Here is a 15923-nt window from a genome sequence, read left to right as displayed (position 1 = left end):
GCCCTAAAGCCACCACTTGCCAGGCCCACTCTGTGCCCCAGGAGAGGGGCTGCCCGTCCACACTCTGGAGGGAGAGGAAACATTTCCTGCGTCTCTTGTGGACGTGTCTCTGGACCCCATGTTGGGAACTTGTAGTTTTCTAGTTCAGCCTCTGGAAACGCATCAGCTCTAAGTGGGGAAAACACGTAAGGAGATCAAACCGTGCGTGTGGAGAGGACAAGGCCAGGGGAAGGTCATTTGTGCAGGGACTTTGGGCAGGCAGGACCTCCCCTCCTCAGTGTCCCCCTGGGGCTCCATGCTCACCCTTCCCCTGGCCTGGAATCCTGCTGGGAACTTGTCCCCGGCTCCGAAGTCCTCTCCCTGCTCGTCTCCTCTCCAGGGGAACACTTGTGGTGCAGCCTTCCAGGCTCCAGCTGGGCCCCGTTCCCGACACCCTCCTGCTCCCTGGGACCCAGGACCCCAGCCCCTGCACTTCCTTCTTCACTCTTGTCAAGTCAGAAGTCCCCTCAAGGCCCCACCCTCCCTCAGGTGCCTCACAGCCACTCCTCCCTGGCTGGCCTGATGGACCAGGATGGGTTCTGACAGGCGGGATAAGGGTCCATGTACCTGGCCAGACGAAACCCCCACTCGGTCCCTTGCTGACCAAGGTGACTTCCGGGTCTGTGTGGTGCTGACGTCCTTGGTCTGGAAGATCCGTCCGTCACACCCTGAGTCATGTTATTCCTGACTTGTCCTACGTTCTGGCTGGGCCCGAGCCCATAGACCTTTGGCCCTGGGATGGCTGTGCTCTCATCTGCAGTCTTGTGCTGTGGTTACCTCCTGGGCTGTGTGAGCCATTTCTGTTGGGGGCTTTGAAAGCTGAGGTTGAGAGGGGCAGGTGTAGGGATGTCCTCCAGGGGAATGCCACCCAACTATGATCTCTGGGCATCCATGGACACGGCCTTGCCTGTTTAAATCCTGAAGGGCTGGCAGTATGGGTGGACAAGAGCCACTGCGCTGAGTTCACCCAGAGTCCCCACCCGGTGATCAGCAGCTCAGGGGTCACCGCCGAGTATTGTGAACGTGCTCCCACGGAAACACCCAGTCACAGCAAGACCCAGATGACTTGTTTAGCGGTTCAGAGCTCTCCCCTCTGGATGGAGGCTGCCAGTGGCCCTCAGACACACAGGGGGCCTGGCCTCTGCCAGCGTGGCCTTCAGGCTGCGGCAGGGACGGAGCACACATCCTGGTTGCCCACAGCCTCCCTGACAGGGCACAGCCATCCAAGAACGTGACTGGCTACACGGCAGACCATCCTTTACCTCCAAGAGCAAGAGAAGCGCCAGGACCCAGGGCTGAGCAGGGCCGGGGAAGGCAAGAGGTCTAGGTTAAGAGTCTTTGTGCATATCCACTCATTTTGCCCTCAGAATAATTTGGAGTGTTGTGGGTAATATCCCAGGTTTTTAATAACGTAGATGAAGCACAGAAAGGAGGAGTAATTGGCCGTTGTCACCCACACCATCTGGCCTGTCCTCCTCAAACCTGCCTGGGCGCTCTTGCTCCCTCACCTCCGCTTTTCTTGCCCGCAACTAGAATGCCTGCCCACCGCATCTCTGCCCCCTCAGAGAGATGGCTTACCCAGGGACTCCATCTTGATGCAGGGAACCTGTTGTCCTCGATGTGACCAGGGCCCAGGTCAGTTCCGAGTTGGTCCCCCTCCCTTGGCCGTGAGAGACAGAGAGAGCTCAGTGTGTGCCTGATTGTCCTACCAGATTAGAGGTTGAAGTCATGAATTTCCTTCTATCCCACCCACCATCAGGCCCAGAAACGAAGGAGCAACTGGAATCTTGTTGGATTGGGGGCACATTTTGTGCCAGAGAAGAATAGCGTCACACAGTTAAAGGGTCCTGGTGGGAGACTTTACGACGTTCTTCAGTGACACAAAGTTCTGCCGTGTAGTCTCACTAGCTGTTTCTTAACAAGCATCCCCCCAAGGCTGCTCCTGACCACAGAGAGTGGGAGTCAGAACTGGGCAAAGTTTCATCATCAGAACTCTTCACTGGTCTGTGGTCTTTTTGCCAAGAGAGTGAAATAGACCAAGGGAGACGTCCCTGCTCCCCGCAGTTCTCGTGCCATGAGTGCCATCCCACCCCATTGCAGGGGACAACTGCTGGGTAGTCGGGCCTTCTCTCAGGGGCAGACATTTTGGAATGGCCTGGGAGCAGATTTGGGAAGTCAGCGTCAGCTCTCTGACCATGTCTCCAGAATCTTCATGAGCTCACAGGAAGCAGGACCTGGTTTTGAGTTTCTGAGCATGACTACACTAAGGTGGTCACTCAGGGCCTTGCCCAGGAGGCACCTCCTCCTGGAAGCAGCCGAGATGCAGGGACCTAGGCTAGCATCAGAGCAGGTGGCCTGGGGGAGTGGCAGCTTGTCTGTGGTACTCAGAGGCTGTTTAAAAGCACCCTGGATGGTAGGAGGTGTGAAAGAAGGAGCTGGACCAGGACTCCTGGGGAGCTGAGGATGGCTGGAAGGATGTGAGGTTGTCACACAGAGCTGGGTGTCCACCGTGATGGAAACAGAGGTGAACAGAGGCCAGGGCAGTGCTGAGTGTCCACAGACCAGTCAAAGCCAACTGGTGGGCTTCCCAGCAGAAGGTAGAGCCCAGTAACAGGGGTGTGAGGGGTGGGAGCAGACAGTACACAGCCTGGAGCGGGCAGGAGTTGGAGGCCCAGAGAGCTTGTGGTGAACAACAGGGCACGTTAAGGAAAACGGGGCCCCGTCTCAGAGAGCAGCAGGCATGCAGCCTGGGCGACGGATGGAGCCTCAAACAAACAGGGCTGGAGCCCTCAGCCAGCACGACTGGAGTTCATTTCCAGAAAAAAGAGAGGCTCCCTGCCAGGACGACACGACCACAAGGCTTTGGGGGTCCCATAGCCAGGCTGGAGGGGCTAAGCCTCCTGATGTCCTGGGTGGAAGGGCTCCCAGGGCATGGGGTATGGAGCAAGGGGGCAGGGAAGGGGCACCCGAAACACCTCAGGAGCCCAGGGGAGCCTAGGGTGCTTGTTCCCTGGTGTCCACCCCAAGCGTGGATTCAAACGGGAGTGCTGACCTGCTGAGTGGTTCAGGCCCCAGTGCCTGCTGGCCTGCTGCCCCTTCCTCGCCCTGTGGCCTGGGACCGGGATGTGAGAAAAGCTGCTGAGCACGGGCTTGGTGTGACCATGGCCCACAGAGGGCATGCCAACCACACTGAACCCTGCATCCAGGAGGCATGTGAGGCCTGGCAGCACCTCTCAGGAGGGCCCAGGATGCGTTTTTCGTGTCCTAACGACGGCAACAATAGTTCCCTAGTGGAATGTGTCCTTATGTGAATGTAGCAATGAGGCAGACGGAGCTGGAAGGATGCACAGAGATCCCATGCTAACCTGTGCATTTTATGGGGAACCTGAAGTGCAAAGGGCCCAGGAGCCGCTGCGGCTCATGTGGAGAAGCTCAGTCACTCAGCGAATGGATGGGGGCGTGAGCGCACACGGGCCAGAAACCAACACCAACTACCTTTGCTCCATGCACATCGCTCTGATTTTGAAGTGTTTCAGCTGAATAGACCATTTTCTTAACTAAACAAATGTCCAAGTGATGCCCCCACTGATTCTGAAGGGGCCTCTTTCTCAAACTCTCAGAGCCACGCTGGCGGGCATGAGACCGCTCCTTGTCCCGACGGAGCTCCGCTGCCTCTTTCTGCCTCCAGCGTCCCTCACATGTGTGGCAATCTTCCTCTCTTTTGTCTGTGGGACACCTACCACAGCATGGCTTGATGAACAGGGCATAAGTCTGCGCCTAGGATTTGAACCTGTGAATCCTGGGCAGCCGAAATGAAGCATTTGACTCAGCCACTACACCGCCGGGTTGGTTTTAATGCTTAAATGTTCTTACGACATAAATGTGATGGAAAACTATGGCGCCTGTGTATTTTAGTTGGGGATATAACGCCTCCTTACTTTTCTACAGGATTCTGCAGCATTGTCTTGCGCCTTCTCAGCCTCAGCCTGGATATCAGCCTTTTCCTCAAGGAGCACTGGCTCCTTGTATGAGACCATGGCATTAAAAACGTGCATCTGTGAGCTCAGTGTGCTGGTTGCTCCGGGGTGTCCTTGCTTCTTGGCTCTCTCGGTGGCAGGATGCTTAAGTTAGGCTGGTGTGCTGACCTTACCGTGTGTACACTGTCTGCTGTATATGTGTCTATATGGAAACAGCCATGTTTAGATTAAGGTCAACGTCAGTTCAGAGCACGGCTTCCCAGTCGAACGCATGGCCACATGGAGCCCTCCAGCCCGCGCCCTGCCCTCCCCGAAACCTGCCCCTGCAGTAGTGGAACCCTGGCTCCTGCCGTCTGACGACCACTCAGTCCTTTCTCCAATCCCGGTCTAGATGCATAGGGGCCTCACAGTTATTAACCAGTAACTGTTGAGAAAGAACTTTATCAAGTAGGGTTCTCTGCTTGCTCGGTGTCTTTTCCTGTAGTTGTACAGATTCCAGTCATTTCCAAAGGTCCTTAGGTCAGCACCACTTCCCCCACCACTTGCAGTGAGTTTGTTTCTTCCATTCTCAATACGGTTAGACTCTCTAGTCTCATCTGCATTCCATCCAAGGATCCACCCACCTAAATCATTTTACTAATTTGTGTAAGTCAAGATTTGCTCTTTCCACTGTAAAAATCTGGGGATTTCATCAAAGTCAGAGAGGCAAGTATCCGCCATTAAAGCATCACACGGATTTCCTGACCTCTTCATCCCTCTCCCCCGACCCCAGCCCTGCACAGCTCTGGGAAGCTGATCTGTGGATCAAATTGATAGCTTTGTGTTTGCAGAATGCCATATCAATGAGACCGTACTCTACCCAGCCTTCGCAGATGCTTCTTTCTGTTAGAAAGGTGAATTTGAGATTCCTCCATGTGTTTTCATCTTGATAGCTCTTTCAGTGTTGGCACCTGATAGCATTGCATTGCATGGATGTACCTCATTTGGGTGTCCTTTCATTTATGGAAGGTTATCTTTGTTCATTCAAGTTCCCTGCCTGTATAAATGAGGTGCAGTCTATATATGTGTGCTGGCTTTTTTGTTGATGTTCTATTTGAAAACAGTGTGTAAATGCCTAGGAAGATGGTTGAGGGATCACGTGTTAAGATGATGTTTAGCTCTGTAAGAAAGTGCCCAAGTGTCTTCCACAGTGGCTGCACCACTCGGCATGGGCAGCAGTGACGACAGAGAGTCTGTGCTGTCCTACCCCCCAGCCATAAATTGATCTCGTCTATTTGTGTGTCAAGGCGTCTCACTTTGTTTCAACTTGCTTCTCTCTAATGATAAGTGATTTTGAGCATCTTCTTACATGCTTATTGTATGCTTATACCTTCATTAGCGAGGTGTCTGTTCAGATCTTCACCCATTTTCCATTGGAATGTTTGTTTTCTTATTGTTGAATTTATGATGCTTTGTACATTTTAATACAAGCCCTTTCTTAAATAGGCTTCTTCCAAAGATTTTGCACAGTCTAGGGTTGTCTTTTTCTTCTCTTAACAGTGATTGTCACAGAGTAGAAAATTTTAATTCTAACAAAGTCCACCTTAACTGGATGTTTCTTTGAAGACTCGTTCTTTCAATGTTGAAGATAAAAGGTCATTATGAAAACTGAGGTCATATCTTCTCCTTTGCTAGTTCTAGAATTTTGATAGTTTCACAGTTTATGTTTACATCCATGAACAATTTTTGTGAATATTTGTGTCATGTGAAAAGTTGGCGTCTTTGTTAAGTTTTTTCCATATGGTCACCCGATTGTGCCATCACCATTTGTTTAAAAGACTAACTTTTCTCCATCAAATTGCCTCTGATCTTTTGACAAAGATCAGTTGCCCATGTTTGTGAGTCTATCTGTGGACTCTGTATTCTTTTCCATTTATCTCCTGGCACATTCTTACCCCAGCATCACACTCCCTGTACCTTTCCAAATCCTGGGAATGTTCATCACCATTCTACTCACAATAGTGGAGAACTGGAAACAACCTCAACTTTCCATCAAATAGGATAGATAGGTAACTTGAGTATATTTACACAATGGAATACTACACAGCAACAAAAAGCAATAAGCTCCTGCCACCTGCAGCAACAGTGTGACTCTCCCAGACATCATGATGAGTGAAAGAGCAGGACAGAAAAGACCACCCACTAGGATCCTACTTCTATCTCTGGTGGTAGACCTCAGCATAGCCATTTCCCAGGAGGATGGTTGTGACAAGGGAGGGGCACAAGGGGTGGAGGCATGGGAAATATTCTACATCCTGCCCCGGGAGGTGGTACACAGGTTGCATAGTGTCAACTGAGAGAAAGCTGCAGGTGATATTGGTGACGGAGTTCATTCAATACTCGGGGTGAGGAGTGGGACCCCGAGAACCAGTTCCACAGGGTGCTCTGAGGGGACTGCTCCGAGGGTGTGAGCAGTCAGTGTACTGTGCAGGGAAGAGGAGAAGAGGGAAAAAATTTGTGACCAAGTTTCATCTATGTCAAAAAAGGATACGGTGCATCTGGGTGACATAAACAAGCATCTTCAGTCACACATCAAACAAGTTCAGAGACGCTGACGTTATCTACGTGTGGAGGGAGACGAGGACCAGGGTCGTTAACTATTCCCACAATCTCTAAGCAATGCAGCGGGGGAGGGTGAGAGCGAGCTGCCCTTCACCTCTTCCTGCTCTGCAGAGGTCCAACTGGCTTCTTCAGTCATGAGACGTGGGGACGCAAGGTCGTGTGACACAGGCTGAAGACGGCCTGCACGGCTCCTGCGCAGCACAGCGTGGGTGTTATCGGACTGACTTAACGCCTATGCAGTTTGCGGGCGAGATTCACCCACTGGGCCAGGGAGAGGGGGTCCAGAAACCTGTCCACAAGACATAAGTGACACTTGTGCAGCTGCATACTTCATATTCACGCAATTTTCTGAATGTATGTTATAACCCAATGACACATTTTAAAGTCAAAAATCAAGTAACAAACACACAGCACAGAATGTTATCACTTGATATCCTAGAACACAGAAAGCATCCCCAAGTCATAGGAATGATCAAGAATAAACCAGAAAAATGATGTGATTCTGAAATGTAAATGTTCCAGAACCAGGAAGATCACAGGACAGGTAGAGATCGGCTTGGGACTGACCGCAGGCACAGCCTGTGACTCTGGGCGACAGCTCCCTGGACCTCACTTCCTGCTGATTAACACTGGTGTTAACAAGAAGGTGATCACATCTGAATTTGTCTAATATGGTGTCTGCACATACGCTTTCATCAATAATTGTTACAGCAAGTACGTCAGTCTTTTCTACAGTGACTCCCATGTTTTGAAGCGTGAGCACCTACTTCAGTTTTTCCCAGTGAAAGTCTTTTTAGTTTTAAGTAGAAACCTTTTCAAGCACATGGAGAAGTAGAGAGAAAAGGGTAATAGCTACCCTAATACATCCATCAACCCATTTAATAATTAACATTTTGTTATATTTGGCACATTATTTGTCTGAATTAGACTCTTTTAACATCCATCTTATTATGGAAAGGCTGAGTATTAAAAAACAGAGGAGTAGAAAGAATTGGATCCTTCTTCATTCATTACCTGGCCCATTTCTATAAGGAGACTTTCTCTCGTCAAGTGTTTGAATACCCTAAGGTAGGGTTCTTACAGAAGTCAGGATAAATGCTTGAATCTCTCTTTTCATTAACCCATTTTGCACAGACGATGTTGGTTCTCTGGCATCCTGAGCCACCAAAGGGATGTTTTCTGTTTGCCTTTTTTAATCCATGCTAGTCAATTCCTGAATACAGTCACACCTGGCATAATGACGTTTGGATCAATGACAGACCACATATACATCAGTGGTCCCAAAAGATTCGTACCGTAGAGCCTAGGTGTGAAGGAGGCTATCCCACCTAAGTTAGTGTAAGTACACTCAGTGATGTTCACACAAGGGCAACACTGGCTAAGGATGGATTTCTCAGAACGTATCCCGTCGTTAAGTGATGCATGACTGTACAAATATTTTGGTGTCTTTCAAGTCACTGTTATTAGTTTTGATGCTCAAATTGCTCCATCTTTGACTAATGGGAGCCTAGTCAGGTTAGATCCTAAGACCTTTTCACAAGACTCGAGTTATGGTTGATGGCTTCCTATCTTTGGATACGACAAGATTTTCAGGCTCACCTGCTACATTGCTTGTCCCAGACCTAGAGTCAGCCATTTCTCCCAGGAGCCCTGGTTGCAGTTAATGAGAAATGGTGCTTGGAGTCCACAGTCTCATCACTAGAAGCTTTCACTAGTGATGGGTTGGTCATTGTTTCTGTATTATCATAGATTTTCTCTTCCCATCATGTATGTCCAAAGTTTTAAAGACCAAGAAGAATACATAGAAACCATAAAGGAAGATCATGAAAAGATGTTATTTTTAAAATATCTAGCAAAATTGAAAAAGAAAAAAATAAAAATTCTATAAATGAAAAATTAAAGGTATTCAAAAATGCAAAGTAAGTCTATACAGAGTTTAAACAGCAATTTAGTCACAGCTCAAGAAAGAACTGTGAAATGGCATTTAGACTTGGACACATCACCTGGAATATAGAGCAACGTGATAAAGAGACAAAGAGACGTTAAAAACAGGATGACTAAATGATAAGGTCCAATTTTGTATAATAAAAGTCCAAAGGAGGCTTAGAGAAAATAAGCACAAGACAGCAATTGAAGAGATAATGGCTAAGAACTTTCCATAATTGGTTGTATTTAAGAAGCCCCACAAAGCCAGATATACATAAATTAAAAATTAATCCACATCAAATAACATAATAAAACTACACAACCACAAAAAAACAAAGAACAATCTTAAAAGCAATCAGCGAATGAAGCAGGTTTAGTGTGAAAGAACCATCCTTAAACTAAAGTCTTCTCAGCAGTCACAGCAGAGCCCGGGATCCTGCAGGTCATATCCGCCAAAGGAACATAACCGTCCCCTGGAGTTCTGTATACACTCACGAGAAAGAGCGAACAAACATTCTCCCAGCAGACGAATACACAGAATTTGCTACTCATAGACCTCAATGCAACACTACTTAGGTGAGAGGCAAACTGAATCCAGAAGGCAGAAGAGGTTTCCCAGAAGCCGTGGTGGAGAAGAGGAGCTTGCTACACGGGATAAATCAAAACAGGCCTGGACCATGAGAAACAAAAACAGAGAGCACCACCAGTCCAGTGTGTTTTTTGATGAGATACGTTTCAAAATGGTAGAACTAAAATGGTAGCCAACAATAATGATAAATGGCAGGAGCAATAAAGGCACTCCAGCATGCTCAGCCTGTAGAAAGGTTTGGGGGGAGGCCAGAATTATTGATTACCTTTAGATCTGTTACCTGAAGTGCAAATGTTAAAACTTTAACAGTGCTACTGAAAATGTGGAGACAGAATAGTTAACCTCTAAGCTAATACAGCCGGAGAGAAGTAGGCATAAATAGTCCTTCAGTAATATAATAGGAGATAGAAAAAAGAAAAGTTATTTAAAAAGAGCAATGGTAAATAGAGAATAAAATGGAAGAAGAATTCAAAAATATTAAAGGTCACAATAAATGTGAATGGATAAAACTAGTTAGTTAAAAGGCAGTAATTATAAAGATTAAAAACTCCAGGCCTATTTTGTTTATAACAGACACATGTGAAATATAACACCATGGAAAATTTGGAAGTAAAGATACAGGAAAAGATATACCAGAGAAGTACTAATCAAGTAAAAGCGACACAGCAATAGTTTTCTTAGGCAAATCTGAAGCTGTACATAGTTGAATGGAGTCAACAAGCCAGCCTCAAAATGTATAATGAAAAAGCAGACAGATTACAAGGAGAAATGGAAAATCCATGATTACATTAGATTTTTAAAGCCTCTCTTAGAAACAGAAATATTGAATGACAAATATTCATCATGATAGAAGATTTGACATCAGGTAACAAGCTTAATCTAATTGACATATGTAGAACTCTAGACTCAATACTTAGTGCATATACATTATTTTCAAACACACATGTAATTTCTACAAAAATTAACCATGCATTAGCTCATAAAGAAAACTTCAAACATACGAGAGTCAACAGGACACAGATCACTTTCTTTGACAGCAGTGCACCAAAACCAGAGATCAATAACAAAGATAATTGACCTTATTCCAAGTATTTGGAAAGTGAAACACATACATATACACCAATCAAAACGTGTCTAGGGGCCGGCTCCGTGGCCGAGAGGCTAAGTTCACGCGCTCTGCTGCGGCGGCCCAGGGTTCGGATCCTCGTTGCGGACATGGCACCGCTCGACAGGCCACGTTGAGGCGGCGTCCCACATCCCACAACTAGAACGACCTGCAACTAAGATCTACAACTGTGTACAGGGGGGCAGGGTTGGGGAGATAAAGCAGAAAAAAAAAAAAAAGATTGGCAACAGTTGTTAGCCCAGGTGCCAGTCTGAAAAACAAAACAAAACCAAACCAAAACATGTCTAAATAAATTTATATCGTAAAATCATATACAGTTTATAGACTATTTTGGACTGGATAACACAAAACTGAAAACAAAATGTGTGCACCAGTGACAGCAGGAATTGGAGGGAAAATGTCCCCTTGTGTGGATATAACAGAAGAGAAGGATGATTGAAAATGACACAGATAACCTTTCAAAAGAAGAAAGGAGAACTGGAAACAGAACAATAGTATAAGCTCTAGGAAAGCAGAAAAAAGGGACACACTTAATGACATAGAAAACAAAGATAAAAGAGATCTACAAAAGAAAAATGCAACAAAATTCTTTCATAAAGAAAGAGAAAATATGAATAGCACTGTAACCATGGAGGAGAGTGAATCAAGTGTCAGGTTTCTGATGAAAGAGCACCACGCTCCAATGATAGTTAGACAAGTTCCAACCACTGTTGGGAAAACAATCACCTCTTATCCATAAGCTGTCCTAGGAACAGACCAAGAAGGAACCTCCCTAACTCACTTTATGAGGCTAACAGTATAGCTTTGAAATGAAAACTAAACAAAGACAGTTGGAGAACGGAAAATTAGAGACCAACGTTGTTATGAACATTGCCCTATAATTGGGCTAAAATCTGAAACGAAATCTTAGTAAATGGGATCCAACATTGTATTTTAACAAAGCATCCAAGTCATGGAGGATTTACCTTAACTATTCAGGATGGCTTAACGACATGAAATCCACTAACATAAGTGCATTACGCTAGGAACCCGGGCGGGTAGGGAATCAGCACCAAATGCACAAGTGCTCACACCTACAGATTGGGAGGAAAAGTGCGAAAACTTAACCAGCAAACATTTTACCAAACTTGCAGTACAGGGAAATGGTAAAATGATAAAACGCATCAAACAAAATGTTGCAGTAAACATCTTGATCAGTGGTGAAAGCAAAAGTTATTCTCATTAAAGTTAAAAGAAGCCCCGAGGACACTTGGAATCACCACTTTTGCTCATCATTGTAGTGGAGGTGCTAGCCAACAAACGAAGAAAAATAGAAGAAGTAGAACGCGTAAGAACTGTAAAGGGAAAAACAAGATTCACTGTCATTTTCAGGTGATTGTTCTCTTAGAAGCTCTATGAAGCCAATCCTCAAACTGTTAGAACTAACAAAAATGGAGCAAGGCTGCTGCAGTCAAAATCAAAATACAGAAATCAATAGCACTCATTTATACTGAAAAGATAACACCAACTAGAACTTTTAAAAAAGATACAATTCCACAGATAAAACAAGAATGGCTGGGAGCTGGAACTTGTAGAAGCTGAGTAACAGACACGCGTGTTCATTATTCCAGTCTGTCTCCCTCCGCATAAACCTAAAATTTTCTATTTTTAAAAGTTAAAATCTAAAATAGATCGTGACCCACTCAGAATAACAACAAATCTATCAGGTACTTAGGATACCTCGAAATGTATCTTACAAAGATGTGCAAGAATTTTAGAGAGGAAATTATTTAAAACTCATTGAGTAACATTAAAGGAAACATATAAAGAAAGAAATGACCATATTCATGACATGAAGCTTTTTTTAAAAGTTTTTTGGTGAGGAAGATTGGCCCTGAGCTAACATCTGTTGACAATCTTTGCCTTTCTTTTCCTCCCAAAGCCCCAGTACATAGTTGTATATGCTAGTTGTAGGTCATTCTAGTTCTTCTATATGGGATGCTGCCACAGCACGGCCTGATGAGCAGTGTGTAGGTCCACGCCCAGGATCGGAAGTGGCAAACCCTGGGCCGCTGAAGTGCAGCACGTGAACTTAACCACTCAGCCACGGGGCGAGCCCTGACATGAAGCTTCGATGTTGTGAGGATGTAGTTTTCCCCCAAATTATAAGTTCCCACAGGGTATTATGGAGAACTCAGCAAGAAGATTCTAAAGTTCATACGAAATTCTATCAGTTCAAGAATAGTGAAGACAATTTTAAAGAGGAGGAAGGGAGAGGAGGAAGGGAAATGAACTTTTTTCAGCACTTAGCCCAGGCCAGGTGCTGGTCGCGGCCCTTTCCCTGTATGACCTCACTAATCCTCCCCGCAGCCCTGTGGGGCAGATGCCAGTATCATTGCCATTTCCTAGAGGGAGACACTGGGGGAAAGATGACATCATTTGTCTGAGGTTTAGGGGGACCGATCTTTACTGTGTGCCCAGCACTGATGGGGTCCTGGGACATGGGATTCTCAGTGCTCACACCGGGGAAGTCCCCACAACACAGCCTGGTTAATCACCTCCCCAAGGCCCCATGTCAGGAACCAGCTGGCAGAGCTGATATGCAAAGCCTGGCAAGCTGACCTCGGTGCCTGTCCTCGACACAACAACGCATCTAAACCGTTAAGGCTTAGGTTAAATTACAGAACACTGAAACCACATGAGTGGGGGAGTGGCCGCCAGGGCTGAGCAGCGCGGCGGGCTGCCACTTTGACCCACTCTGGCCGTAGGCCGCCTGCGTGGGGGGGAGGGCAGCCAGGGCAGACTAGAGCGGCGGGGTGCCACTTGGACCCACTCTGGCGGTCGTCCGCCTTAGTGGGGGGGTGGGCTCCCAGGGCTGAGCAGCGCGGCGGGCTTCCACTATGAGCCACTGTGGTGGTCGGCCGACAGACTAGGTGGGGCGCCGCCAGGGCTGAGCAGCGCGGCGGGCAGCCACTTTGACCAACTCTGGCGGTCGGCCGCCTAAGTGGGGTGAGGGACCCCAGGGCTGAGCAGCGCGAGGGGCTACCACTTTGACCCACTCTGGCGTCGGCCGCCTGACAGGGGGTTGGCCGCCAGGGCTGAGCAGCGCGGCGGGCTGCCACTTTGACCCTCATTGAGGGTCAGCCGCCTGAGTCGGGGTGTGGCCGCCAGGGCTGAGCAGCGCGGCGGGCTGCCACTTTGACCCACTCTGGGGGTCCGCCGCCTGAGTGGGTGGGGAGGGCCCCCAGGGCTGAGCAGCGCGGTGGGCTGCCACGTTAACCCACTCTGGCGGTTGGCCCTCTGAGTGGTGGTAGGCCCCCAGGGCTGAGCAGCGCAGCGGTCTGCCACTTTGACCCACTCTGGCGGTCGGCCGCCTGAGTGGGGCTGTGGCCCCCAGGACTGAGCAGCGCGGCGGGCTGCCAATTTTTCCTACTCTGGCGGTGAGCCGCCTGAGTGGGGGTGGGGCCCCCAGGGCTGAGCAGCGTGGCGGGCTGCCAATTTGATGCACTCTGGGGGTCGCCCGCCTGACTGGTGGGGAGGGCCCCAGGGCTGAGCAGCGCGGCGGGCTCCCACTTTGACACACTCTGGCCGTCGGCCAGCTGAGTGGGTGGGGAGGTCCCCCAGGGCTGAGCAGCGCGGTTGGCTCCCACTCTGACACACTGTGGGCGACGGCCGCCTCATTTGGGGGGAGGGCCACAGGGCTGAACAGCGCGGCAGGCTGCCAATTTTTCGTACTCTGGCGGTGGGCCACCTGAGTGGGGGTGGGGCCCCCAGGGCTGAGAAGCGCGGCGTGCTGCCACTTTGACCCACACTGGCGCTCTGCCGCCTAAGCTGGGGGTGGCGCCAGGGCTGAGTAGCACGGCGGGCTGCCACTTTGACCCACTCTGGCGGTCGTCCGCCTGAGTGGGGGGGGGCCCCCAGGGCTGAGCAGCGCGGCGGTCTGCCACTTTGACCCACTCTGGCGGTCAGCTGCCTTAGTGTGGTTCTGGGCCCCCAGGGCTGAGCAGGGCGGCGGGCTGCCACTATGAGCCACTGTGGCAGTCGGCCGCCAGACTAGGTGGGGCGCCCCCAGGGCTGAGCTGTGCGGCGGGCTGCCATTTTGACCCACTCTGGCCGTCCGTCGCCTGAGTGGGTGGGGTGGCCTCCAGGGCTGAGCAGCGCTGCGGGCTGCCACTTTGACCGAGTCTGGTGATCAGCAACCTGAGTCAGGGTGGGGCACCCAGGGCTGAGCTGCGCGGCGGGCTGCCACTTTGACCCACTCTGGTGGTCGGCCGCCTGAATGGGGGGAGGGACACCAAGGCTGAGCAGCGCGGCGTGCTGCCACTTTGACCCACTCTGGCGGTCGGCCGCCTAAGCTGGGGGTGGCGCCAGGGCTGAGCAGCGCGGCGGGCTGCCACTTTGACCCACTCTGGCGGTCCGCCGCCTGAGTGGGGAAAGGGCCCCCAGGGCTGAGCAGCGCGGTGGGCTGCCACTTTGACCCACTCTGGCGGTCGGCCGCCAGGGTGGGGAAAGAGCCCCCAGGGCTGAGCAGCGGGGCGGTCTTCCACTTTGACCCACTATGGCGGTCGGCCACCTGAGTGGGGGGGGGGCGGCCCCTAGAGCTGAGCAGTGCGGCGGGTTGCCACTTTGACCCACTCTAGCGGTCGGCCACCTGAGTTGGGGGGGGCTGCCAGGGGTGAGCAGCGCGGCGGGCTGCCAGTTTTTCCCACTCTGACCATCGGCCGCCTGATAGGGGGTGGGGCCTCGAGGGCTGAGCAGCACGGCGGGCTGCCACCTTCACCCACTCTGGGGGTCCGCCGCCTGAGTGGGTGGGGAGGGCCCCCAGGGCTGAGCAGCGCGGTGGGCTGCCACGTTGACCCACTCTGGCGGTTGGCCCTCTGAGTGGTGGTAGGGCCCCCAGGGCTGAGCAGCGCAGTGGTCTGCCACTTTGACCCACTCTGGCGGTCGGCCGCCTGAGTGGGGGTGGGGCCCCCAGGGCTGAGCAGCGCGGCGGGCTGCCAATTTGATGCACTCTGGGGGTCGCCCGCCTGACTGGTGGGGAGGGCCCCAGGGCTGAGCAGCGCGGCGGGCTCCCACTTTGACACACTCTGGCCGTTGGCCAGCTGAGTGGGTGGGGAGGTCCCCCAGGGCTGAGCAGCGCGGTTGGCTCCCACTTTGACACACTGTGGGCGACGGCCGCCTGATTTGGGGGGAGGGCCACAGGGCTGAACAGCGCGGCAGGCTGCCAATTTTTCGTACTCTGGCGGTGGGCCACCTGAGTGGGGGTGGGGCCCCCAGGGCTGAGCAGCGCGGCGGGCTGCCAATTTGACCCACTCTGGCAGTCTGCCGCCTGAGTGGGGCTGCGGCGCCCAGGGCTGAGCAGCGTGGCGGTCTGCCACTTTGACCCACTCTGGCGGTCAGCTGCCTTAGTGTGGTTCGGGGCCCCCAGGGCTGAGCAGCGCGGCGGGCTGCCACTATGAGCCACTGTGGCAGTCGGCCGCCAGACTAGGTGGGGCGCCCCCAGGGCTGAGCAGCGCGGCGGGCTGCCACTTTGGCCAACTCTGGCGGTCGGCCACCTGAGTTGGGGCGGCCGCCAGGACTGAGCAGCGTGGCGCCCTGCCTCTTTGCAACACTCTGGCGGTGGGCCGCCTGAGTGGGTGGGCAGGACCCCCAGGGCTGAGCAGCGCGGCGGGCTGCCACTTTTTCC

The 15923-nt window shown here is 50.9% G+C and overlaps 1 protein-coding gene across 9 annotated transcripts in view; it reads right to left on the bottom strand.

Moving 5' to 3' along the window:
* The window catches only part of LOC139045291 (protein phosphatase 1L-like), a 353755-nt gene that overhangs the window by 263905 nt on the left and 73927 nt on the right, over positions 1 to 15923 (bottom strand). The window contains exon 2 of one of the 9 annotated variants that reach the window (XM_070509732.1): positions 20 to 168. The exons of 6 other annotated variants lie outside the window; for them this stretch is intronic. In XM_070509732.1, the coding sequence (XP_070365833.1) occupies positions 163 to 168 (6 nt within the window). In that variant the 3' untranslated portion in view covers positions 20 to 162. 2 more of the 9 variants (XM_070509728.1, XM_070509731.1) reach the window with 2 other exon arrangements.

Source organism: Equus asinus, chromosome 5 (genome assembly GCF_041296235.1).
Source record: "Equus asinus isolate D_3611 breed Donkey chromosome 5, EquAss-T2T_v2, whole genome shotgun sequence".
In the NCBI taxonomy this organism is placed as follows: domain Eukaryota; kingdom Metazoa; phylum Chordata; class Mammalia; order Perissodactyla; family Equidae; genus Equus; species Equus asinus.
Note: the sequence above shows the minus strand (reverse complement) of the source record. Positions and strands in the feature narration are given on the sequence as shown.